This window comes from Chiroxiphia lanceolata, chromosome 1 (assembly GCF_009829145.1).
Source record: "Chiroxiphia lanceolata isolate bChiLan1 chromosome 1, bChiLan1.pri, whole genome shotgun sequence".
Lineage (NCBI taxonomy): Eukaryota > Metazoa > Chordata > Aves > Passeriformes > Pipridae > Chiroxiphia > Chiroxiphia lanceolata.
The window spans coordinates 109,079,451-109,106,796 of record NC_045637.1 but is presented as its reverse complement, the minus strand read 5'-3'; the positions used below and the strand labels follow the sequence as shown (position 1 = coordinate 109,106,796).

At 36.2% G+C, this 27,346-nt stretch overlaps 1 protein-coding gene and 1 long non-coding RNA gene across 8 annotated transcripts in view; one reads left to right on the top strand and one right to left on the bottom strand.

Moving 5' to 3' along the window:
- LOC116797305 overlaps window positions 1-26,274 on the top strand; it is a 29,346-nt gene extending 3,072 nt beyond the window's left edge. The window contains exons 2-4 of one of the 2 annotated variants that reach the window (XR_004360623.1): window positions 19,117-19,197; window positions 20,156-22,328; window positions 26,264-26,274. This is a non-coding gene — a long non-coding RNA (uncharacterized LOC116797305). Of the gene's footprint in view, window positions 1-19,116; window positions 19,198-20,155; window positions 22,377-26,263 lie in introns of those variants that run through there. The other variant, XR_004360617.1, reaches the window with a different exon arrangement.
- Window positions 1-27,176, bottom strand: NT5C3A (5'-nucleotidase, cytosolic IIIA). Of its 6 annotated transcripts, none has more exons than XM_032708449.1 (10): window positions 26,903-27,176; window positions 12,217-12,323; window positions 5,891-5,989; window positions 5,358-5,427; window positions 4,592-4,638; window positions 4,356-4,441; window positions 4,016-4,105; window positions 2,531-2,693; window positions 1,855-2,055; window positions 1-1,132 (listed from the first exon to the last, which is right to left on the bottom strand). In XM_032708449.1, the coding sequence occupies exons 2-10, from the start codon at window positions 12,316-12,318 to the stop codon at window positions 1,031-1,033; spliced, it is 960 nt and encodes a 319-aa protein (XP_032564340.1). In that variant the 5' UTR covers window positions 12,319-12,323; window positions 26,903-27,176; the 3' UTR covers window positions 1-1,030. The 6 variants fall into 6 exon arrangements, with proteins under 6 accessions (XP_032564340.1, XP_032564073.1, XP_032564251.1 ...); XM_032708182.1 differs by having other exon boundaries at window positions 26,929-27,164; XM_032708360.1 differs by lacking the exon at window positions 26,903-27,176 and adding an exon at window positions 12,698-12,830.
- Between the last annotated feature and the right edge of the window lie 170 nt (window positions 27,177-27,346).

The following is a 27,346-nucleotide window of genomic DNA, read 5'->3' as shown; positions in this document are numbered from 1 at the left end:
TTGTATGATTGCCTCTATTTTATTAATGAATAGATTTAGTACAGCTGAGACCTCATAGGACCAGGGTCACAACATCATCTTTTACTTTTCCTGCAACATATCCAAGTAAGCTTCCAAAGCTGTGATGGTATTAAGCTGTACCTTTCTGTACACAGTGCTGAGAGGTGCTGCTCAGTACAGGGGAAATACTTTCTGAAGAAGAGTGTGGTGAAACACTGTCAGAGGTTGCCCAGAGAGGTGGTAGATGCCTCATCCTTGGAAACATTGCAGGTCAGGCTGGATGGGGCTCTGAGCAACCTGATTGACTTGAAGATGTCCCAGCTCAGTGCAGGGAGGCTGTGTACTATTAGCTTGTGAAACGATCTGTTGTTACAAAGATGAGAAATTTTATCTCAGATACACTAACTCAAAACATTCTTCCCATTTCACAGACAATAAGAAACAGTAAGGATAGAGAATGTTTTCTAATGATACAAAAATCTGTGAAGAAGAAACACTTTGCCTGAATTGGGTGAATAAAGCATTTTTACTGGAGAAGAATATATGTATGAAAAACTTCTGTGAAAGTACGTAGCATATGAATAAGATCCTTCAAAGTACAGCTGAGACTGAAATGTCTTCTTTGAAAAGAAAAGGCAACACAAACGCGCACACTGCTTGTTCACAGAGTGTTTACACCTTCAATTTTACAAAATAGCCACATTTTCTAAAATGCTGCTCTGAAATGCCTGATTAAAAAAGACAGTGAATCATACTATCCCATCTGCAGCAGTATATCACATCTACAAATCCAATTTAAATCTAGTTATAACAGGAGTGTGAGACAATAAAGAACAGCGTAAGAGCAGTAAAAGGAGCTTGTAGTTGACAATTGATACCATATATATTTCAGAATACCAAAATGAAGATAAAAGTTTTAAATTAAATTAAACAGTTCTGTAAATGAGTAATAAACACATCTAAAATAGCACACGTGTGCTCTTCTGTCCAGTTGCCTCCTGAAAGGAATGGAGTGACTTGAGACTGCAATTTACAGGATTTTCTGTAGGATGGAGTTGGCAACTTCCAGGGATTCATCTTTCACCAAAACAATATCATAAGAGTCCATATATTTTTCCAGAAGCTCATCTACCTAATTGCAGACGGGATAAAGAGAAAGAATTGATTATTGAAAGACTTTCTGTCATTAAAATATTGCTCAATCTTTCCACGAATTGCAAGGGAATGAGCCATGCAAATAATGTATTGCTCCTACAAGTGAATTCCACAGGAGGACAGAGTAGGAGTGGCCTGACATAGCTTTGCATGCATTCCAGGATATAATACCTCAGATTTATTCCAGGATCTCACACATAAAGATACTGAAAGATAAACTACTTCTTCAGCTTCCCGAAAGACAGGGAGATATAGAAAAGTGGATTTCTTTCTCTCCTGAATGCAAATGGATGTGCATTATAACTTATCAATTGATCAGTTGTGTGTCACTTAAAAAAAAAAGAGGAGAGCCTAAATTTGTTATTTGGAAGATCATAATTTTGCTCACGTATCAATCCAGTATTGAAAGGAGGGGGAGAAGCCACAAGAATTTAAGAGAATTAATTTTTATAGCCTCTGAATTTTCCTTCTCTAGGAAATACTTTTTGGTAGCAGTTCAGTACGAAACCCAAAGCAATATACACTTGTGTTTTTGTAGCTTATGTCTTATAAAAGAAAGAAATCCATGAAAAATATTTGAAATCTCAAAACAAATATGGGCCAAGCGCTTGGTTTGATATCTCAGGCATATTATAATGAACCTATTTCTAACTCCCAGTGTTTCATTTAAAGCTTACAAGGTTATGTAAGGATACTTACTTTATCATTGAGATAGCCAATTTTAAGAATGTTCTCGACATTTGCTACTCCATCTGCCATACTCAAGTCTCCTTGAGAATCACCCAGCAGTATGATATTACTGTTGTCTTTTAGTTGTTTGAAGTACTCTGTGTTCTTCAAGGCACCATCATGTTTGTTGTAAACGTGAATCAATTCTCCTTTAAATCCTTTTAATACTCCCTATTAAAAAAAAGAAATCTGAAGTTATTTCTAGTATCATTCAGGCAAGATAGAATCTAGAAGGAAATAGGTGATATTATTGTTGAGCTAACATTGAACTATGTAGTCTCTGATGATGAACAAGATAAATTACTGTTAAATAACAAAATGACTGTAACATCACTGTTAGGACTAGACAGACAGCAATTGTCCCTGCTTGGAGGAAGAGGAGGAGCAGCAGAGCTGGGCCAAATGTGAGGCTGCCATTAAAGGAAATTAATGGTATTTTAATCACGCCATGCTAACAGTGTTTGAACTGGGATCACCTGCTTGATCATGGCCTGAGAGAGTGTTGAACATGCAATTCTAAGTTTCTATATCGCAGGGTAGGTGGTTACATCTGCTGCATTTAAATGTTCATCTTGTAATATACATAAATAGCTACTAAATACCACAAACAGTCATGTTTGATAAGAATGTGTTATCTCATACGTACATTTTCATCAAAATCCATGAAATTGGAAACCACTTTGACATTAGAATGGTAGACCCCAGCCTGGTGGATTACTTCCTCAAGAATATCCCCAATCCCAGCAGAAAATATGAACACAGGAATATTATGTTCACTGAGCTTATCAAAGAAGTTCTCATATCCTTCTCTGCAACACAGAATGTAAATGCAAATCAAATCTCAAATAAAGAAAGCCAAGAACAGTCTGAGTTTTCAGGAGACAGTCACATCATCTTTGGAAAAGATTTAATTTTCCCTGAGCATTTGACTTCATTTCTTTTAGGTTTTAGCATTTGACTTCACCTTTTTAAGTTAGCAAGAACCATCAACCTAACATATGGCATATAGTTTTAGTAACAAACTACTCCACTGAGCTGTTTGGTCTTGTTCTGTATAACTTTTCCCCCCAAAACACCTTATCATGTTTTAAAGACTTAAAAACACTTCCTCCTCCCTAAATACTCCAGAACAAGCAAGCAACTACGAGAACTCTCTCCAGCTACTATTGGGCTGTACATCTCCTTTCTATCTTCCTTGCTTAAATATGTGACTTTCTATAGAGTTATTACTATGAAACAAATTTTGTTTTGTTTTTTAAACCCTGAAAACATTTATTGTTCTTCTTTCCTGAAAGTTTTTTAGTGTTCAGTACCCAATCAAGACTATATATAGTATTCCAGGAAGATGATATTATCTCTATACGCTTTCTCCACACAGACTAGATTGGTAGAATTTTACGTTTAAAATAAAATATTGTGAAAGTTTTTGAGGGAATTTTAGCTTGTGAATGAATATTCAACACACATTGACTTAGGCTTTCAAAAAGGCAGAGACAGGGTGCTTGTCTGTTTACAAAAGATAAGAATTTAGTCAGTATTATAAACAAATAGTTCCACAATTTAAGTTCTAACATCCTGTTACAGTAGTCCAAAATTTACAGGCAGTTTTAGAAAGCTTTCAAAGAGATGGTAGCAACAGCACATTTCAAAGAAGGATTTTGCTGGCTTTTAAACTTGCCTTCAGCCATAGAGGAAGAGCAATATTTAATAAAACATATGAAACATGCTTTGCAAGTCGCTGCACTTTTATCTCAGATAGAACTATTGAACTGAATGTTTTTCAAAGGAACTAAGTTAAACTCTACATTGCCCTTAAAAAAAACGCCACCAGTGCAATTTAAAGAGGATGAAAGTCTACAGAAATGAAGCTTGTAGTGATGGGACTACAAAAAGTTTCAGATCTCTGGTGATCACTGTAGGCATTTAGCCACAACATATAATGGGGTACAAAAATAAATAATAAAATAGGACCACAGAGAGCTCACTGTGTTCCAGGATTAAGGTATCACATTCTCAGGAATGTGTGTGTGGTTTTTTGTTTCCTTCCCTTTTTTTCTCCTCCCCTGACCATCCAGTAAGAATCTACAGAAAATGCTCTGAAACAGTATCATTCAAATAAAAAGGAACTTACTTCAGCATAACATCAGATTCCCTCACAATTTCTGCAAACTTATCCTTCTGTAAGCCTTGTTCAATGAGTAGTGCATGAGATTTATGGTACCTAGAATATAAAGAGAAAAATGAGTTGAACTTTGCTACTAAGATTCACCTTTCATTAAATGTCACGACGAAAAGCATCCTGTATGGTTAATTCTTGCTCATTCAAGTTAACAGCAAAACAGAACCAGTTGTTGTACAGCACTTAATTCAGTTAATGTGATAGCTAGAAGCTAAGTACTGCCACTAATTTGCTTTTAAAAACTTATTAAATCTAATCTTAGTACAATTTGAATATGGGAAGCGTCTCTTACCATTCTACCATATATGGATACTTCTCTTCAATAGTGAGAGCTGGATCAATTTCAATAGCATAATAGGTTTCTTTCAGCTGCAATAACTGAAAGGGAAAAAACCACCAGATGTTTAATGTATTTTAATAAAATAACACTTGGTATTTGGTGTAACAAATCAAAGTAACTTTCTTCAGTCAGGGAATAATGACAGTTGTCTGTACAACAAACCAAGTGCTAGTAGGTTTCTTGTTTACCTTTTTCCGACATTCGTCTGTGATGATCTTAGAGTTATCAATGATGTCTGGGGGAAGAGTGAAAAAAAAAGAGTGTTAAACAAGATGGTATGTTTCTTTTACTTTGCTCTACAGCACTGTAAATGGCACAGATGACAAGGTTTGATGACATAACAATATGTTTCCTCAGAACTTTTCTTACCAGCAACCAGTAAAAGGAACATTTTTCTTCATAAGTACATGAAGAAGCCCTTCCCCTCATCTCTGAATTACAAGGCCAATTACAAGCTTTTGTATCTGTTTTTTGAGATTTATCTGTTTCTGAAATCATCCTGAGGCATCCTGTGTGTCTTAAAGTTCCCACTTCATCAGTAAATGGATTCTCTTTGTTTGTTCTAAAAGACTGTATACAGCATAGGGATAAAAATGCCAAGAATTCTAAGGAGTTTACAATCTGGTTCTTGCAGGTGTCGAGACTATTATGGGCTCTTAAAAAATAAAAGTCAACCTTACCACATATAGCAATTAACATCTTAGAGTTCAAAACTTAATGCTTTAATTGTGAATAACATCTGATTTTAATTCACACAGATTTTCATTAATATATATATACACATAAAAACACATACAGTCACTAGAATTTTTCTTCGTTAGAATGTACAGGTCAGGTAACAAGTCAACAGAAAATCCCATATGTTAGGGAATAAACTGCACAGAAAATTAAAATATGGGAAAAACTAAAAGGAGTGAACAAACCAATCTGTATTAAAAAAAAAAAAGTACTCACTATGACAAGTTGGACATCTTTTTCCATTGTAGGAAAATCTACTTAATGTCATATCAAAATCTGTAATAATCTATTTAAGGAAAGAAAAAGCAAAACTGTCTTACAATGTGGAGGGACAAAATAAAGAATGGCTAGAAATTCTGAACGATCAACAATAGCTGCAGCTGAGTAGCATGTGTGCCACAGAAACCTCCCTGTTCTATTGAGCCATTGTACTGCAAGCTAGCATATCCCAGAAGAGTAACTTTTTCTAACAAAACTGTTTATTTAATTTCTTTGGTCGGAATATTTCCTGAAATTACTAAGCTTCTATGTTTATGTCATTTACTTAACTAGAGTCTGGCTGAATTACAGTTGATTCAACAAGGACCATTAAAAGATTTCACATGCCTAAGTTCTGGAGATATCTTGAAGGTTGACTTCTGCTTTAGAGAGAGAGATATATATATACACATACTTAAATTTTTTGGCATACAGCAACAATCCCACAGTTGCTTTTATTCCAAACTGGTTACACCTTCTACTATCTTTACCTGAAGTTTGGCAGCTCCACCTTTGATGAGGCCACAAATAATCTCCTCTACTCTCCCTGGGTCCTTAATATGGACAGTCTTCTTCTGAAATTCTGGCATCTATGGAGAGTAAGAACAAAGACATAAACAGTAAGAAGAAGCAGAAAATACTCTGGATGTATTAACTGATGACTGTACACACTTCTGTTTACTTTCAACATCTGTTTTAATTTCCTTTCCCAATATCAAATTAATCATTAAGTTGATACTCATAGAAAAGCATTCAATTAATAATTATATATGTGGGAAATAAGGGACATGTATGGAAACAGGACAGAAGTGCACATCTTGGGGTTCAAGTATGTTGCTGGGAGATGGTGAATCTCAAAACTAACTCTTTGTGCGATTAATATGCCCTTAAAGTGTCAACAGAGATCAAGAAGACAGACTGTTTTTAGACATCCATTTTTTCCTTGAAAATGCTGTGTCAACCGAGTACTCCAACACAAGGCTGTACAGTAATTCCTGCTCCCTAGCCAGTCCAATGATCATTACATTACTATTTCTCTGCACACTTTTGAAATAACACATGCTATCACATCACATATCCCTTTTGAATGAAGTATATTTCTTGAATATGATAAATACATGTGGTGTAAAAAAACCCCAAAACCAAACACCTCCACAAAACAACCTCCCCAAACAACGCCCCAAGCCCTTGCTTACTCTGAAAGTTTATCTTCAACCTTGCAGAAATGGCAAAAGAACTACTTATTTACAAAAATTTCCCAATGTAGCATGCATTTCCATCCTTTATAATCATGTATGGACCTATTCTAAGGCAAAGGCATCAGACATTTGCAGTCTGTCTACATGGGCATTTATGAGCAGTAAACTTTATTTTCTGTCGATAGAACTTCAGACATGACGAAGTGCCAGGAATTACATTTTTAGCACTCTGATCATTCAGCTTTTCATATAGCTGGCATGTAATTTTCGCTGCAATGAGCTGATTAAAAAAAAAAAAAAAAGAAAAAAAGGGGGTAGCTGCTATTTCCAGCAACATTTCTGGACCCAGAGTTCTTCTATCACCAACTGTTAGTAAGTCATGCAGCACTCTTTCTCCCTCCTCTTGATGCTGCTAAGTCTTTTGTTTATTAGTAATAGCCAACTTGAAGCCAAATTGCTATTTGGTTATCATTTAAGAAAAAGATGGCATTTTAAACTATTGCAAACAGTGTGTTACCAGTACTATGGTAAGAATGATTCAAGTTCAGCTGGTAATGAGCAAATACTCTTCAAAATTACTCCTAGGTAGAAACAGGTAGTTGTACAAAGTGCTAAATTTTACACTTAATCTTGCTGGATTGTATCTTTTCTTCCATATCAGTGCTCCTATCTTTCAATATAACAAATAATTCTAATCCCCAGTGTGCTTACTGCTACTTTCTGGCTGATATCCTCAAAACCACTACTGAAAACAGAAAATAGAAATCCTTCTAGAATTCTGAGTTTCTGATAAATTTCCAAGGTTTTCCCCCATTCAAAAAGTTTCACCTACACCAGAGTATCTTATCAAAAATTCTAAAGTCATGACAGGGTATTCACTACTTCTTTGCTTTATAAATCTCCTGAAGAAACAAACTGGATTCATTTCACTTAGTTTAGAAGAATTAACATTTTCCTTTGCCATCCTATGGCACAGACATTTTCTCTAGAAGTGGTACCTCCTAAGCCAAGATCGTTGTTCCCTACATGGTTGCAGTGCTTAGCTACTGCACAGCAAATTCACAAAAGGTACATTAGGACTGACTTTCAGCTATCACCCACATCCCAGGCTAGGAGTCATTGAGAGAACTGAGTGCTAACAAGAAATAGAATTCCTAAAAAATATTCATTAAAGAATTTGCTAATCTTTCAAGATATACCTTTACAAAGCATTAATAGATATTTATTCACAATTAGCAGCAGATCTAGCTTCACAAAATAATTTATTAATAATCTTACGACTCTTTAAAGGTGTTTTATGGTATTTCTTTTCTATGTTATATGGTGCTGGTAAACAAAAGCAAGCTTACCCCTTGTGCACATACAGCATTCTTTATAATGAAAGATAAAGCAATTTGGCTGCATTAGGTAATTTTTTTACTGTATATTACCTAATCTAACTCCTTTAACTTTCAGAAAATTATATGCGCATTTTTAGATTTGGAATGCAAAAATTAAACAACGTGAAATCTAAGTGCGTGCTTTTCTAAGAAGTAGTTCAAGCATTATTTGGTTCACTTAGATACTAAGCAACAGATTTCCTAATATAACTAATTTAAACAGATGTTGAGGGAGATGGAGAGATCAGAGGAAGAGATTGTATGAGGAAAGGTGGATTGTTTGGTACTGTTTCATTTCAGGTACTGTTTCACTTCAGACAGAGCCCTTTCGTAAGTCTCTGAAACAACCTGAGGAAAAATCTTGGTAAACACTTTAGGAGATCATGTTAAACAAGAGATTGCTTAAGATTTTAAGTATGATGAAAGCGTCCTGCTTTGATGTTGAAAACTGATACTCCTACTCAAGATCAGTTTATAAGGTTAATTTATCTCCAGTATATTTTTCATTTTTACACAAGAATTGATGTCAGTTGATGCGTTTTTTAATTTAGGAGGGGGAAGTCTTCTGCAGCAATTATAACCCAGACAATTTCTGTCTCACAGGCACTTTCACAGAAAAACCAAGTCTTCATTACAGATGTGGCATCTGATAAAGCCTCAGATAAATATGGTTAGTCAAAATAGCCCCTTTCCTCAATCCTACTTCCTTGTATTAATATTTGCAACTGAACAGTAAGCAGCGATTCTTTTATTTATTCTTCACCATTATTATAGTAGAAGTAAATGAAACTGTCTAACAGAAGTCTAAACAAACTGCAGTCACCAGTTTTCTGGCAAACTGTCTCGAACTTCATCGTTTTACACTTCTGCCCAGTCTACCTGTTGTTTCATTGTTGCATATTTGTCATTCTTCACAGTTGAAAGAGAAAAGCAGATTCTAGTTGAAAAGAACTGGTAAGACAGATGAAAGAACAAAGGGTAAAAAAAATGCTAATAAGAAAAGTTCAGTCAATTTGATAAAATTTGTGTTTCTATTTATTGTTTAAGAAAACTATAGGAGTCAACTCAATATACACATAAAAGGCCCCAAAATCTGATGCACTAGTTGATTGGGAAGAACAGAAAGGGAGAAACAGCTAAACAAAAATCTCCACAGCACCTAGTGAAGTCAAGAAAGCTTTTCAGAATGAGGAGCTTCCACATACAGAACTAAGCCCACATAAACACAGGAAAAGGAATTCATATTTCATTGTGACATCTGAAAGTACCTCATATTGAATGATTTAAGTGCCCCTATGTATTCTGTCATTTTATAAAAGTGTGAGAAGAGTTTTGCTTTCTTACCAAGGACATCTATATGCTACTGAAATAGCACAGAGGCTGGTATCTCTTAAAACACATGTTAAAAGATGACAACTCCCAAAGGTAGTTTGTGGTTGGCATATACACTGGCCACAAAGACATTTAAATTTCTAGTCTCTGACATTTTTAAGGAGCCTTTGAAAGAAGGAAGGAGAACAAAACTGAAAAAGATTATTTTAAAGGTTGAGCTTAGTTGGACTTATGAAAAGGAAAAAACGATCTGCTTGTTTGTGACAGCAGGTAACTGGAATAAGGATGTAGGAAATTATTTTGTAGCTAACGATGTTATAGTCATACCTTGAGGAATGAACAGTAATGGACTCACGCAGGTTTGGAAATCTCCCAGTCCTACAAACCACAGAATGCATCATTTTACAACAAGGATAGTTTTGAAAATTGCAAGTCTGTTTAGTACATGAGACATGCATCTGTGTAGCTGGGTTTAATAAAGTATTTGCTGTAAAGACCCTATTGAATTCTAGTTTTGAAATGAAGTTTCTTATATACAATTGGATAACAGAAGTGCAAATGGAACTGCTTTTATATTGTATCCAGGTGCTGCTTAATATATACGTTGTTTTCTTAGTATGTGAGATGGCCTGGATCTAAGTGCATGCTGTGTCAGTTTGATTATAAAACAAGAGCTGGTGATAAGACCTGCCATTCATTTTAGTGATCTAAGTGAATTCACAGCTGCCACAGCAAGCATTTCCAATCAGGTATCCCAGGAAATGAATAACTGATTGCGTGCATAGGGAGTAATGTCATATTCTGGAATTAGGATTATACCAAATTTCTGAATCTACTGAGTGTTGGAGGTAAAGCAGTTACTTCCATCCCCCTACCCAGTAAAACAAGTCTCTATGATTAAAACAAAAAATAAGAAAAAAAATTGAAAATAATGTCAAATAAAGAACTTGATATAAAGGACCAGTGTGGGACCTTCTGTTGTTTTCACTGTCAGTAATTTTAAGTTGGGAAGGATGAGTTGATAAATGACTTGCTATCTTAACTACATAGAGATATGGCTCATTTCACAATCAAATCTAGACACAGAACCTAAAATATTACTAGTAATAACTAAAACTGTAGGAGGTTGTCATCATAAGTCTGCTAAGCAATGCTTTGACGAAGGACATAAAACACTGGAGCAGAATATTTTTATATTGATACCCTGTAAGCTTACACTACTTGGCAAATACTAAGTTTTCTTATTTTACAAAGACTCATCTAGTATGGAAGCCTCCCAAAAATCACTGTGAAGAAAACACCCTGAATTATGGGTGGATAAAATTTTAAGGGAACTTCTCTATAAATCTCAATGATTGATAGAATACGAGTCAGGAATTGTGAATCATAGTAAGAACTGTTCTCACACTTACAAATCTATTAAAATATTCCATAAAATTTCAGCTGACCATAATGTCACATAAGTGATACAACAATATGATTGAGCTGTAATGCTATTGACAGTATGTGAATTTCAAGTATCATAAAATTTCTGTTTTTCTACTTTGTTGGTAAACCCACCTTAGACTAGACTAGCTTCCAAATATGTTATCTTTTGATACAGAGGACACACATGGGTGCGTTGGCAAGGAGAGGGAACTATCAGTGTTATTTCTGAACACAGAAAATGCAAATCAAAGTGATAAAATGGATAGGATTCAATTATTTGTAAATTTTATTTCTAGTCTATGCTGACAATTTCCACATAAATGACTATAAACCAAGAATAAATTTATTTTGTGAACTGCAGATGCCCAATGCCAAGGTCTGAGACTAGCTATCACATATACTTACTTAAGGACATATTCCAAAAAAAGCAGGGCATGGCATCAGTGATAACCGTGAAATTTGATACCCAGAAGTTAGAGAAAATTGATTTTAGTGTTCTTGGTGGAAGAAAGTAACAGTTTGGTGAAATTATAAAGAAAAGGAGCACATTCCTTGATTTACATATTATTTTCCACTCCCATTTTTTTTCTATTATTGCAGAACATTATTTACTCTAGAAAACAAAGCTTTCTAAAAATACTTCTAAAAAATACATGTAACTTCTGCTATTTGCAGTGGATGAGTTGCAAGAAGCAGGGGAGCCGTAACAAAACCCACAGAACAAGTGTGTGTGTATCTCTTCCACCATATGTAAAAGCTCATACACGTATAAAGCAAGATTGGCTTTAATTCAGACTGCTTGAATTTTGTTCCATTAGTGCAGCAGAGGTTTCTCTTAGCAGACCCAGCTGTTAGTAGGCTTATGTTTTAGACAGGAACACCAAAAGCTACAGGACATGAGTGTAGTCACATCAGTCACTCCGTTACGTGCAGCTAGTCAGAAGAAATGCACCACTGATTGTGTGCTCCGCTAGCATAACCTGAGCTCAGGACAAATACTTAAAATTTATAATTACCAAAGCCATAATACATTTTATATTCATATGCTGCAAGCTCAAATACAGTAAGAAGTCCTTAGTAACTAGTAATTACCAAATTACTATTTTAGTAGTGCTGTCAAGAAAGAGCCTTAGGATAACTTGCAAAGTTATTATGTGAATGAAACAACAGAACATTGAGTATCTTCACAGGTGCTTGATAACATGCTATAAAAAAACTAGGTATCCAGCACAGGTTATATGAAATAACTTGAAGTGGCTTCACTGCCTAAACTATTTTAAGACATGGAATAGGATGCATACTAAAAATGATTTTTCCTGTTTTATTTTATTTATTTACATCTTTTTTATACTTTACGTGCTGGATTCTGATACTTAGTTTGCAAAAAAAAAAAAAACCCAATTAAAAAAAATCTGGAGAGAGGGCTTTCACAGAAAACATGACAACAGCGTTTGCTCTTGTGTTTTTAAAGGAGAGTACCTGTGCGTTGAGCTTAGGGCACTCCTGATTCTTCTGTCCTTGATTTTGTCCTACTGCAACAGCATAGGTGGCAAGCAGAGTCCAGAGATGCAGGGCTTGCATGCAGGCTGCCAACAAAAACCAACCAAATCCTTTTAAGAATTGGTCTGCTATATTTTGTGATCTTTCTATTCCTGCTGTATAGAAATAAAAGCCGACATGCATGGTACATAGTGACATCACTCTGAAAATACCAACACTTAAGAATGCTCTGATACATATTTAAAAGTAGAGGAACGTTTAAGCTGAATTAACCTATTCAATTAAAACTGTATATTTATTCCTTTAGTGCTGTTGCTAATTCTGTGCTATCAAATTTTTAATATAAAAATACAGTTTGTCACAGTAAACAACTGCAAGTAAGCCCTCAGCTCATAACCTTGGCTTAAAAATGCAGGCAAGAAGACAGTCGGTACTGTTGACAGAAGCTGTGCACACTTACCAGAGGGTTTTGCAGGAGCAGCTGCAGAAGCAAAAGAAAATTCCTCTTGCTTGAGAAACACTAATATAGCAGCACAGGGTGCAGTTGAGGGCGTTTCCAAATACAGCCTGACTAATCCCCGTGCAAAACCCCAGGGTCCTGTGACGCACGTCAGCAATGCACAGCAGTTTGTTATGCTCAGCAGTACAGCCCGACGGGCTTACAGATCAGCTGGTTCACCAACAACAAAACCTTTGACCTTCACAGAATGAACAGCTTTCATGGATGCAGCAGGCAAATTTGGGCTGCTCTAACAGAGGAAGGCACTTGTTTTTCAAAGTAGAAGTTGACTACTTTGCTACTTTTTAAACCTTTTATAAAATTTTTGCAAGTATTTTAGGATTTCCTGTTGCAGAGTGCCACAATTTTCCTACAGCTCAGTGATATGCTCTCATTGATGTTTACTACGTATCACACATTTATTTATGTAGAAGAAGCAAATGAATTAATTAATCTTTGTTTTGGCTGTAATTATCTGTATGATACCGAAATAGGAAATCAAGGAGCCTTGTTTGTCAGGATTTTTGAAAGACAAGGCGACTCAACCTGCTTTCAGAAGTTTGTCATTAGGCATGTTGCCTGATCAAAGACCGTAACTAGGTGACACAGAAGACGGATTAAAAAGAAATATTTTTTAGCGTGAGAGGATGAAGGAAGTATTGTCTAATCATATTTTATGCTCTGAAGTTGTGTAAATGCTTGGAAGTGTCACATGAAGTTAACTCTTGCTATAGCAACAGTGCAAGCTTCTCTGTATCACCCCATAACTCATGTTCAACCTCAGGTTCATGATCACTGTTTCAGGCTGCCAGAATGAACCACAGACATCAGGCCAATTCATATCATCAAACATCAGGCCATCAGTGTGAGCAGTGTGATCATCAGAACTGAAGAAGGGCAGGTTAGTAGTGTAGCACATACAAAACCTCTATTGCTACGAAAAAAACGCACAACAGCAGGACTCTAGAAATTCATTAGTTATGAAAATTCCCTTCTAAGGAGGATGTGCTGTTCTTCTACATTAAAGGAGCCCAAAAATTCAACAGGTTTTTTTCTGAATGGTACAGTGGATCTGTATGTTTTGTGTCTACTTTCCAACTGTAGGTCAGTATGTACTCTATTAGAATTCCTCAGTGTATCTGGCCTACAGTGTACTTTCATTTTTTCCAGTGGTGTTCTCTCTATTTTGACCCAAAAAACCAACTAGTCAATACTTCAGCTGATACAAAACGTGCAACTTTTATCAACACTCATCCTCTTAGAATTGAACAAGATCCCCTCAAATGTACATGTTAAGGTCTGCTGCATCCTGAAGCAGCAAAACCATTTGAAAGGTATGTTCAAAATATAACACAATCCTTGCAAAGGCTATATTCAGTAAACTGAACTTACCCGGCACTGACATTTGCCAGGATTCATAGCTCCCATTAATCCACTTGTTAAAGCATTTGTACACTGCTGTAGAAGGTACCATACAGGGAATATTACCTTTTACAGTATTTTATTGTAGTTAGCATGCTTTTCATTAATATTTTTATAATAATGTTTGGGAAACATACGTATAATGCAATATCTTGAATAAATATGACTAATTCGCTCAACAAAATATTGTAGTTTATGTCAGTGCTGGATTTCTAATCTAAAAAAACCCTTGTGAATAATGATGTAAAATATGCTTGCTAGATGAATCATGTAGTTCAGGGAAAGGCATCACTTTATACATTCAGTTTGCAAAGTAACTGCTTTTGGGATTTTATATATTCCAAAGGTGACACCGGGACTGATATATAGATGCGTCTTGTGAACCTGATTGATTGGACTGGGATTTGGTGGGTTGTGGAGCTGGCTTGTTGATATTCTGGTACTTCTCAGATGTGATTCAGTGAGAAAATGAATTCTAATGTTGTCAGGAATTCAAAGAAAATTAGCGTGCTTTTTATGAAAGTTGGGGAACCAAAAAAAAGGAGGTTTCTTATTTTATTTAATTAAATTTAAATACAATTCCGGATTGAAAAAAAAAAGAATTACAGAAATTAATTCTAACTCTTGTAGACTGTTTTTGAGTATACCAGACTAAATAGAAAGCATTTCACATAAATTATTACAGTTATAGTGAAAGAGCTAGAGAATGACGTGAGCAAAAACTATGTAAACATTATTGCAGCCAACACCTAATTCTTAGAAAAACAGCTACTGTATCTCTATCAAAAATGTACTTTCACTTTAATGAAATTGTCATATATGAAACTCCTCATCTACAAAACAAGGAAGACTGTCTTTTCAACTCCAAGAAACCTTTGTGCCAAACACTTCAATTACAACAGCTCCTACTAACCATGTTCTGTTACTGCTGATTTAAGTCAGTTGAGTTTTTGTTTACAGTGTTTAACTTCTGGTAAGAGATGAATTAAAATTGCCACTAATTTTTTAAAGAGAGAGAAACAAACTCCAGCATGACATTTCTACTCTTTCAAATATGGAAGGTCATTTAAATATATTTTAAGAACCACGAACTAAAGAGGTATAGCTATGTCAACAGACAGATTCTATTTAACCTTTTCTCTTTGGCTGAGGGCCATATCTCAACTACAGAATATTCTACACAGAAAAAGAGAGAGAGGTAAAAAAGAACAGCACTTAAAACATTAGGCAATTTGTCATTCATGTAAGACTGGGAAAAGATTCAACTTTATATGCTGGTGTGTTAGATGAGCCTGGTGTGCAGAGATTCAGGATACTCTCAAAGAATATGAAACACTGCAAGTTTTAGTCTAAAGCAAAGAAAAACTGGTTTTACCGGTCCTTCCACACCCTTGCCCTAAGTTGCATCTATTTGTGGAAAGACATTAACAGACCACAGGTAAGTTACCTAAGAAAGTTAGGTAACTTACCTTAACTGTTCTTTTAAGTAAAAAATTGAATACTTCAACTAAACTGACAGCAGCTTTTAAAGATGAAGAAAGAGGAAATAGTTAGGAGTAATTTCTGCTCGTTAGAATATTTGCTACAAAATTTAGAGGTGACTGAAACCTGTCTGCAGCGTAAACATTAGCTGGAGTCTTTTCGTGAGCTTACTACCTTTTATTCCTCTCTAGTGACCCTACTACAACTGAGCAAATTTGAATATATCCCCATATTTTTCGTGTATTGCTCAACTTTACTTGAGCAATACCTTGCTTTATTGTAGGGATCAATTTTAAATATTAAAGAACTGTATTTGTTATCTAATTCTGCTTTTGTAGTAAGTTTACTTAGTACTCATTTTCCAAAGCAGCCTACTTGATATAATCTCACAAGACAAGGAAAGCTACCTGAACCTTAGTATACTCAGATACCAAAACCAAGCAGAAGAAAGGAACCAACACAAGCCAACTGTATTCAAACATGATTATTATTCATGCCCTAGTGAACTGAGCTAATGAGCAGCATGCTGGTTCCAGGAACAGCTTTTGATATTTGTGACAATTACAAGGAAAGTAAGATAAATGCTCAGTTTGATGAAGCTGGGGTACATAAAGATTTAGAAGGTTGTCTTGCAAGAAGGTTGGATACTACTTATTTCTTCCAGTAAATGTTTAGTGTAAAAAACCCCATACTAGCCATATTTGCAATTGCTAGGATGCAATACAGAAAAATTACTTGTATATGAAAGTGTATGTCTTTATAGAGATGATTTGTGAGGAGTATGATTCTTCAAAAAGAAGACCTTGAATAGCACATCCTAGAGAAAAGTGCTAAGGACATATCAAAGACTTAATTCATTAAACTGTGATAAATCCAGAGAAGATATATGCTAAGAAGGTGAGGGTTTTAACCTGAATGGTTATGTTACTATAATATCATTATAATAATATTATAATATTTATATATACATATACATGCATACATGCATACATACATATATATATATATATATATATATATATATATATAACAAAACATATTTAACAACTTTTTTTTTGATAGAGATTTTCTGGATCTGATCAGAGACCCATCTTTCTTTACAATACATGAGAAAACTGGTGATCATCTAAAAGTCTGACCATTTATGGCTGTATTGAACACTAAGTTATTAGTGCTGACACATACACTCGAATGTATAAAGAACAGCTAAACTTCTTAAGCATTTTTTCTTGTTGTATTTAATAGATCTCTCTGATGAGAGAATAAAAGATACTGCAGCATCATTGTCCCTTATGCACCTTCCTCTCGTGCTTACAAACACACTCCAAAAGCAGCAATCTCTGCTGGTGATAAATCAACAGACATTTTGACTTTTACAAGAAAGCAGGAGTGAAGGTAAGCCAAACACATTGCTGACTTGTTATCTTGAAGTACAGGTAACAGAACAAAGGGTAAGAGGTTTTGATGGACTTACACATTATTTTTCAGACACAGGTAATGTTACACATCACAAAACTCAGAAAGAGCTGTAACAACTGTGGCAATAGAAGTTAACACTTCTATTGTAACATTTCAACTTCTCTGTAGAAGTCTATGAAGAACTAATAGTAACTAAGGCCTGAATTTCCAGTATTTTATGTGATCTCCTCCTGTCACTCATTAGTCCAGGTCAAAATTTAGTGTGAGAGAATATAGGGGGTACAGAACATACAGAACCAGTTCTACAGGTTCTGGGATGAATGAATACAGCTCCAGAGGGTCATCTTTTTTTCTCTGATTATATGTTAGGGGAATCACCTCATCTCTGTGCTTAGTTCCCACTCCCTCACTTTGGAGAGAATGAACCTTTTTAACTAGCGAGTTAAAAAGGAAGTTATGTATTGTTTAGTAATCAGTGAGTATCTGGAAACGATCAAGTGATCTTCAGTCAGTAATCATGTATCTATCTTGGAAATATCACTCTATAAATGACATCCTACTTAGCAAAAATTTAATCTGATTAGCTTCATTGTTTCTCTCCTGCCCTTGCAAAAAAAAAAAAAAAAAAGAGAGAATATAAGCACCAAAATTGAAAGAAGAAATCAAGGTTGTGACACTCACTCAACGCAGGGCAGAACAAAACTGAGGCTTTTTTCTTGGCCTTCATACTTATATTTCACTGGTGCCTTTTCCTACCAATACTCTCTGGATAGTCCCCTTTATAATTCTATTACAAACCTCCATCTTAAATAGCAAATGCAGTTCTGGGTTCTTTACCTTACAGGGGAGAACTGGAAAAGGCCCTGAGAAGGGAGAATAATTTGCTTTTCCTGATAGTGTTTAATTGCAAGTATCTAATTTTTTTACCTCATCCTTCCTTTTTCTTGCCAGTTCTTCTTCTGAGAGCACAGATACAGAAAATTCATTTTGACAAATAAGAATTTTTTAACTGGAGTGGTAGTCTCATTTTCCTATGACACTGCTATGGAGCGTGTTGGAGTCTGGATGTTTGAAAGATCCACTTCTCTCATGTTACACAGAATCTAACACTTATTTAAATAATGCTTACAGGTGAGGCTGCTAATCCTTCCTCAAAATATCTAGGCAAAAAGTGTAGAATTCTAAGAACTGGCAGTATGTAAATATACTGTGGTATACAAAGGTGTACAAAAGCTCACCTTGCAAAATAATGTAATTTTGATGAGCTATACTATTTTTTCCCCAAATTGTACATTTGCATGTATACTTTTTATAACTAAATACCCTTATATATCTATATGCATATGCATTGAAAGAACTTAAACAAATGCTTGTTTCCTTGCAAGTTTCCCACGTAACACTATCTTGAATGGAATTTGCATTAAGCCCACAGCTTGGACTGAAGCAGTTGCTGCTGATTCTCTTCTTCTCTTATCTGCTTCTAAGAAAAAAACCACATCTGCTTAGATTTTTTTTCACTAAGCCTAAGAATGCTGTATCTAGATCAAATAAACTCTGACCCTTGAATAGTAGAGTTGTGGGACTCAGTTTGAAAGCAAAGTCAGCAGGACAAAGTTTAATCTACAATGCATTACCAGACACTACAATTCTGATAGAAGATTGTAGTGCTAATGTAATATTTCAATTAAATTACACATTGAGACTAATGAAGTTTTTAACTGTTGGGTTCTCTTCGAGTACAGACCCTTCTTTAAAGTTCTTGTAAAAAATAATCGGTTAAGTCTAAAGATGAAATACAGCTACAACACATTTTTAAAGGTAACAGGCATGAGGGATTGTGTGACCTCCATTCCTCATTGTTTTATGGGTGTTTCTCACTGCTGGATCCATTCAAAGATGCAACTGGACGCTCCTTATTTCTTGTCCTTGCCTTCTAGAACTGATGCACCATGTGTGCAAAAACCAACCTGTAGTAATACTACCACTACTATACTTTGCACTCTACTACTGCTAATGTGTTAATATGCTACTGCTTCATGCTAATTTCTACCTTTCAGTTCACCTGCAATTTTTCCACGGTAACATGCAGACCAAACCGAGGCTGATACATGTTGCAAAGGCAAATGCAGTTCACAATAGTAAGAGCTACATCAATAACTGCCGAATGTAAAAACTACACTTTTAGTCTGGTAACTAGTAAGTTTCCCACAAAGAGGGAAAAGCTTTAAAGGAACAGGGTTAATGGTACATTTCAGTCATATTCATTCTGTCAGCATTAAGGTGGAGGAAAGCAAACTCTTAGGTAAAAAAAACTAAACCGCTAATAAACTTGGATTATTTCAGTGATCCAATTTGCAAAGCAGACAAACAGATATTTATATAAGGGTGCACGAAGGAAGCTACAGCTAACAAGTGGGAAACAAGTAAGAACAAGTAGATTTGAACAGGAATCTTGGTGGCTCAAGAAGTCTGAAAGTCTATATTCAGACACTTAATAAATCTTCAGTGCCCAAGTCTGGGCTTTGCCCCAGCCCTTTAAAAATAAAATAAAATTACAAATTAAATAAATTAACTCTTTTTTAAAAGGTTGATATATATGAAACTAGAAGTCACATTTCCTTCTAGCAATAGGTATTATTTCCAAAATTTACAGAAGTGTTATTAAAAATTATTTTTGTAAATATTGTCTGAGACAAGTCAGTGCAGTTCTGTATTCTTTTGTGGCATTGGTGAATGAAAATAATATAGTTACTTTTAGTATCTAAAAATGGCATCTTCTTTGACTTGTGTGCTGTGACCTTAAATATATGTCCACTTACACTGAAAAATGTCTCTTTTTTTAATATTCAAACAAAGCACTCTATCGATATTAGGATTAGCCAAATTAAAAAAAAATCCAGTAGACTTCTAATGAACACTGGTTTTTTTTCTTGAACAGTCAGAAACTCCACACAAATAACCTAAGATAGAGGTGACTAACAAAACAGTCATGGATTCCAACTTAATGGCACAGTGGCAGTCAAGCTGCTGAATGATAAACATGGGACTAAAAAATTTGCCTACTGCAATCATCATAGGTTCTCTGATGTTTTACAGCAGCTGACCACTGGTGATTGAAGACTTTTGGATAGGAGAATGTGACTGACATCCAGCAACTGGTCAACATAACTGCTATATGAAGATCTCTGCCCTAGGAAGAAACAGGCACTACAAATCAACTGCTGCACAGTAACGTGACTGCAAGAAGGCCAGAGGAAAAGTTAGACCTCATGCTCTAACTTTTATTTTCCACACCCTCCACAATAGTATACTTACACAACTAACTTGCCCAGCCTTATCTGACCTTATATCTCTGCACAGTGGTTAGGAAAGGAGGCCAGGAAGAAGAGTTGTGAGCTATTCCTGCCTCTCAGTTGCACTTAGCATGTGATGGGATCTGCCAAATTTCACTGCTGAGCATCTGACAGGCAGCAGAGACAGAGCTGCTGCTCTGGGCTCTCTGCATGCAGGAGCAGTTCAGTTGTACTGAACTGTCAGGCAGTGGCCAAGAAATGCCAGCCGCAGGATTCCTTAAAGGGCAATGTCCCTCATGCACCTCAGAGACCGGCCGGGAGAGCTGAGGCCCGGTTCGCACCAGCGCCACCTGCTGCTCGGCGCTGTCTGATGCAGCTCAACCAGCGAAAATCTAAATCTTGAAAATAAATTACCGTCTGACAAACGCACCAAAATACGGCAATAACATCTAACACTCTGCTTATTTGCTAATATTTTCCCTTAATGTCTCTCCAAGAATTACTCTTTCCAGTAGCTGAAGCGTATACTGCACTGTACTTGCACAAATACACTTGTATGCACACATGCAGGGAAGAAGTGTGGCTGACGGCTTGAAGGCTAGTAACATAAACTGGAACTAGCCAGCACAGGAAACAATACGTATTTTGCATTATGTTACTCATGCTAGTGAAAATAGGTAAAAGGAAGCTGTTGGGTTTGTTTGTTTGTTTTTTTAAAGGAAATATCTTCCAAAGTTCAGGCATGTTCAACTTTCCAGAATTACACAAATTGCGATGTTTTTACATTTACAGCTCCATTGCTATTGAATTTACAGCTATTATTCTCCTATCTATAAATGCATGGATCCATACCCTGGGTCTCTTTAATACCTATATCAATCAATTTAGATATATTTTATAAAAGCTGACAGTTTCTGTTAACTCAAGACTGAATGGTATGATTGGAATGCTATGCAACTTTAATTCATAATATGAAAAGACTTGCAATGCTATGTGTATTCAGACAACTAAAAGAAACTTATTACTGCTTATATTGTTTGACAGTTAAAGGTAACATGTTTAATACTTGCAGTATTAAGCTGTAAAAAGTTTAATGGAACACATGCCATTATATCTCAACTAACAATCACAAGTTATCAGAAGGAGGAGAAAAAAATCACTTAAAAATATGACTTAACACATACCGAGCACTTATTAAAAGGTAAATATATTCCAGAACAGAGTGATTCATTGAAAGATTGCTTTTCTGTTTTGGAGAAAGACTTTATACAAAAGATAAAAGAAAGCAGCAAACAAGCTCTTCTGAGTCTATACTTACAATATATATTATAGCCTGACATGGCTTATACTTACTACTTGGGGCTCAGTTTTCATATATAGATCATCATGTTTTTGAGAACTGTTGTAAGTAGGATAAATGAGTCCTAAGGAAACTAATGCAGAATTACAGAATTAATTGATCTTCCCATACCTATTCCTTGTAAGAATGTATGTTTCAAGATCTGCTGAATTAAATAAAAAACCCCAAGGCAGCACCAATTTCAGAAAATTAAAACCTACTTCTGAAACAGAAAGTTGAATTGTAGGATCAGCTTATTATATTAATTAAGTAAAATATTAGTATGTACATAATCTGTATAATAGACAACTTTTTTATTCTTAACAATAAGAGGAGAAAACACTGGCATTGAGACAATTTTTATTCTCCAAGGCCCCACATTTTTTAAATTTCCAACTGAATTATTTTACAGTGAGAATAAAAAACTATTACTAGTATGTAGGTTGTATCAACATGTATTGTGCTTAAGGTTTTTCTGCTCCATGTAAACCTGTTCTACAAGCCACATTCTAGGTGTCTTATATTATGCATGGTGGCTTATATTAGGCACACTTATATTATGCATTCTCTAAGTGGCATATATTATTATTACCTCTGCAAACCACCTGTGGGCAACACAACCTTGTTTTAGTAATTGGTGTCTATCACTGTCAATGGGTATTCCTACTGAGGAATACAGTCTAAACAAAAAACCAAGTTTTATAGAAATATTTATATGGCACCTTCAGTAGTCATATCAGATTTAACTTGGTTTAAAAATGTTAACAATATTCTAAAAATTATTCTAATATGCTAGTAACTAGTAATATAAGGGCTCTCAGTCACATCTTAATAGGTAGGGGCAGTATTATGTCTCACCAGTTCTTTCACTTTTCACTACTTAGGTTTATTTCACAGCACCATTCTTTCTGAACAGCATTATTCCCACGTGGATGACATCACTGGATAGCTCTCAAGATCACATTTTAAATATTATCACTGCAATACTCAGACAGTGACCATGTCCTGCAGTGGTATCTTTAGAGAGAGTCCATTTTCCTTCTGTTCCCCTTTTATTGATTCCAGTTTACTCAGGCTCAAACTCTTCATCTTTGTACAGGCAAAAGTACGTACGAAGGAGTTTCAAATACTAACCATTTAGACTCCTGAATACGTATGCTACACACTACATGCTCCTCTACTTTGTCCTCTACTTGGAGGTCAACCTGCTGGAGTAATGTCGCAGTTACTACAACAACTAGTTACAAGCAACAAGATAAGAATAAAGAAGTAAAGTGGTGTGTGATTGCTGCCAGTTGTAAGGGTCTGTATCCGTCATCTGTGGCACAAATGCCCTTATGCCCTTTGAAACAAGAACCTAGTCTCACCAGAGACTGGTGAGTAAAAGAAAGTAATCATAACAAAAAACCCAAAACCGCCACATAAACCCTGTAAGAGTCTTACTCACAGAATTTGTTCCTTTATTCCTTAGGGAAGCAGATAAATAGCAGTTACCTCTCTTCTTATTCGTTTACTTATTTATTTCTCTCCAAGTAAACTCTAATAATGCAAAAATCCATGCATTTCTTTTCCTCCCCTAACACAATAAAATGAAAACTCTCCAGAGACATTTAAGAATGGGTGATTGAAACGTTTCCTGTAAACTCAGACATTGCTTTAAAGTTGATTTTTAATTTGTTGTTGCTGTAACTTGATACAAAGTCTCTTTTTGGTGTAATTACATCCCCTCACTTCAGGGCAAGAACGGAGAAATAGACAAATGTAACTAACGTCTTCCCAGTTTTCTGGAAAAGAAACCTGGGAGAGGAAGCCTCAGTTTAAGGTATTCTGCTATTCTGTTTTCAACCAGCTCTATTATGTTTCTCATTCCTATAAGAGAAATACAATAGAAAGCCCCAAAATTAAAGAGTGAGGAACAAGCTGCTGAAAAAACCCCAGGGTTCTAACACCTTTGTGTATGAAACAGAAAACAAAAAATACTGTTACTTCATTAAGAAGTTTTTCTTACATTAACCCCACATTTCAATTAACATAGGCTATTCCTTACAGGTGAGTGTTTTTGAAAGTCTCAGGCAACATTTTTCACTCTAGTTAGTGAACACCTGTTTTGTGCTTAACTGCTCAAACTGCTTTGCAAAAGGTAATCAAGAAACTGAAGTCTATTGTCAGTACAACTATTTGCTATACCAGAATCCACAACTTCCCTGAAAACTTGTCTGAGACCTGAAAAATCCGAAAGATTGAATGTTATTGCAAGGTTTTATCTCTTTTTAAAGTAGACATGAAACATTATCTAAAAAGTTACTTTCAGAATCTAATTAGTTATCGACCATCCCTTTAAATTAAAGTTAGCAACCTTGCAGCTAACTTTTGCCTTCACCTGACTATGGGAACACTTAGGATAATTTCACAGAATTGGCAATTTGGCTGTGCAAAGTAATACACAAGGCTTTGAGAGGTGGTTGTTTCTTAACACACCGAGTAGAACTTCACATGACTGGCTATATATTTACTATTAATGATTCTGTTACTTCAGAAGTGGAGCTGAAGTAACTCTGTCTACATTCATGAGTGCCTAAGGGAAACTCCCTGTTTGCAAACTACAGATGGTTGATGAAGACACAATACTAACACTTTAATTTCAAACTTAAACCTTTTCTTTCAAATAAGATGCAGTAATTTTAAGGTGTTTTCATTAAGCTTAAATTTGTGTAACGGGCTAGTTACTGTGCTAAGGAAATCATCCACTGAAATGTGAACTAGACATTTAAGAATTTCTTGATTTTTATTACTGAGCAAGGAAACGTGGTTACTCTTTTCCACAATGATTGAAAATCCTTTCCACTTTTCTTCACATCAAACATTCTCGGCATCATAATCCCTGATACTTTCTTGTCTTACAGATATTCTATTTGATTTGTAAAAGTCACTGTCTTTTTAGCATTTAAAGACAGCTATAAGTAATTTTTAACTTACATTTATATTAATCTAATTTCATTTTAACTAAAAAAAAAAGTAAAAAAAAAATTGCTGTAATTAATTATAATGAAAGAATATTTCATTGGCGAGAATTCACATAACTAAAGTGTAAACTGGCCCGCTCCCTACCTAATTTTGATAAAAGTTATACAGCAAGGTAATTCTGAGTCTAAGGTTAGTATAAAACTAAGTGTAATGTTCCCTGAAGAAAAGTTAGACCAAAAAAATCTGTTGAAAATACAAGAAGAGTCCTATAATTTTAATCTAACACGGAAGATCCGCCTCATGTATTAGAAAAAATACATTTCAATAAAACAGTACTGTTCCTCACCACTACTCTAACCTAGCTAAATACAGACTGGAAAACAGCACTTTCTCTCCACAGCTCATAGAAAGGTCTCTCTTGAGATAAAATAAAACTGATACAGTGTCCTGCAAATGACAGATGTGGAATCAAATCTACATTGGTGGGTAAAACTATTTCAGGAAGCTTCTCACAATGCAGCATATTCAAATACAACACACAAACACATTTTTGCCCTTATTTGACAACTAAACTCCTGAGTATAAAAGTTACATAACTATTTCACTTACTTTGAAGAAATTGCACAGGCTGAACATATGTGTCTACTGAAAATACTGCTTAAGAAAGAAGACTTGCATCTTCAGAACTGAAGGTATTTGTTAGCTCAGGAAGCTACCAACTTGAATACTGGCTGACATGCTCGCTTGTTAAGTGAGCAGATGGTATTAATATGTCGCATCCAGCTGAAGAAAAAGGTTTCTGCATGAGAAAGCTGACATGCTTTCAACAAGTTTAACATTTTCCTTACAATTTAAAGCTGAGAAAAGTTCTGATCATAAAAGCAAAATTTTTGGAAGTATCTCTTTAGGATCACAGATTTGTGTCCAACAACAGTGCTCTGAAAATGTTATCTGAAGTACATACTTTAGAAATTCACTTACCAGAAATCAGTTCAGCATTGGCCTAAAATTTTTTCCCCTATCAAAAGCAAAATCTTTGCATCAAAGATAAAAGTTTATCTCTTGCCCGCCAAAACACCACTTAAACATTGTACAGAGAGTTAATATAAACACGTCTTCAGCAACTATTAGGTACTTTCTGAACTACAGCTCAAATCAGGTATTGTGAATAGGGGTCAGTGAAACTATTGGGTCTGCCTTTTGAGTGTGATCAGGCTTTTAGATGTTGCTATTTTATTGTTCACATAACTAAAAAGTAAGTTTTAGCATTATAGTACTAGCTGTTGTAAATGGGCTCAGAGAAACTAAAAAGTAATGCACCTGCCTCCAAACTGCTGAATGACATGACTGATGACTAGAAACAATATTTTTTTCAACAGTAAGAATGATGACTCTATAATTAGCAAAAACTCACAGTGGAATTCTTCCTTGGATCCATGTTATCATAAACTGCACTGTATGAATTCCACTGGCAAGTGTGGCAACGTACGGCCAAGCCAGTAGTTAGGCAGCTCACAATTTACATACACAATCCTAGCTCTTAGCAAAACATGTTTCCATGTGTAATTAAAAAAACCATAAATCTGAGCTTTTAATAAAGTTTTGCAGGGGAGAGCACAAAAGATACATTGGCCAATACCAACTGATTTGATGATTTCAGTTCAGTTCTTCAGTACAGTGGTGTACAAATCACTAATTTTGAAGGAATTCCACATAATCAGCATGTTGTCCAAACTAAGACCGTTTACCATCCAGCTATGGATATTTAGCAGATATTTAAACAGTACCCTAAATAACAAGTTTAACCAGGGCAGCAGAGAGCGAGCGAGCTCCATCTTCCTTTTATAGTAACCGTGAGCAGGCAGTGCTTCCCAGTTTCAACAGATGGTTGGACACGTGCGTGTGCACGTCCCAGTTTTCTTTTAAGCAAGTTACAAGCAGGCTTTTAAACCACCACCAAGACCCACAGGTACATATGTATCCTACGGGCCGGAGAGGACAGGTCAGGACGGAGCACCTTCCACGATAGTGGGTCACGCTGTGGTGGAACCGCAGGTGCTCTTGCGTCCAACCTCTGTCCTTACAGAAATCCAAAACCGGGCACAACATCCCCCCGCTGCCCCTTCAGATATCCCTTCAGGATATCCGCCTGTCCCCGCGGGAGCGGCCGTAGGGAGCCGCCGGCCGCAGGACAAGTAGAAGGAGAAGGGCATGCGGCCGAGGGGCTCTCGGCCTCTTACCACGTACCATCTCGATGATCTTGGTCTTCTTACCCGTCTTCTTCTTCATGGTGAAGATGTACTGCGCCAGCACCACCCCGCCCACCAGCGCGCACACGCTGGCGCTCGCCATCGCTCCCATCTTGGCCACGGCGGTCCTGTCCATGGTAGTGGTTCCCGAGAGCCGCGGCGGGGAAGCGCGTCCGCCCCGTCGGTGGATGAAGGAGCGGGATCCCGGCGCGCTCCCACAGACCGCCGGGTCGGCAACGACCGCGCCACACGCGCCGCGCCGCCCCGGCCCCGCGCCGGCCGTACCACGACAGGGAAAGGGTGGAGGGAGGGGCGGAGAGAGGGGAAGAGGCGGCTGGAGCTGAGCCGCCTCGAGGGCGAGAGGTTCCTGTCAGGGGCTTTGAAAAAAGGAAAAGCACAAGCTGTGGGGAGGTTAGTTGTTTTTTTTTTTTCCTCCTTGCTC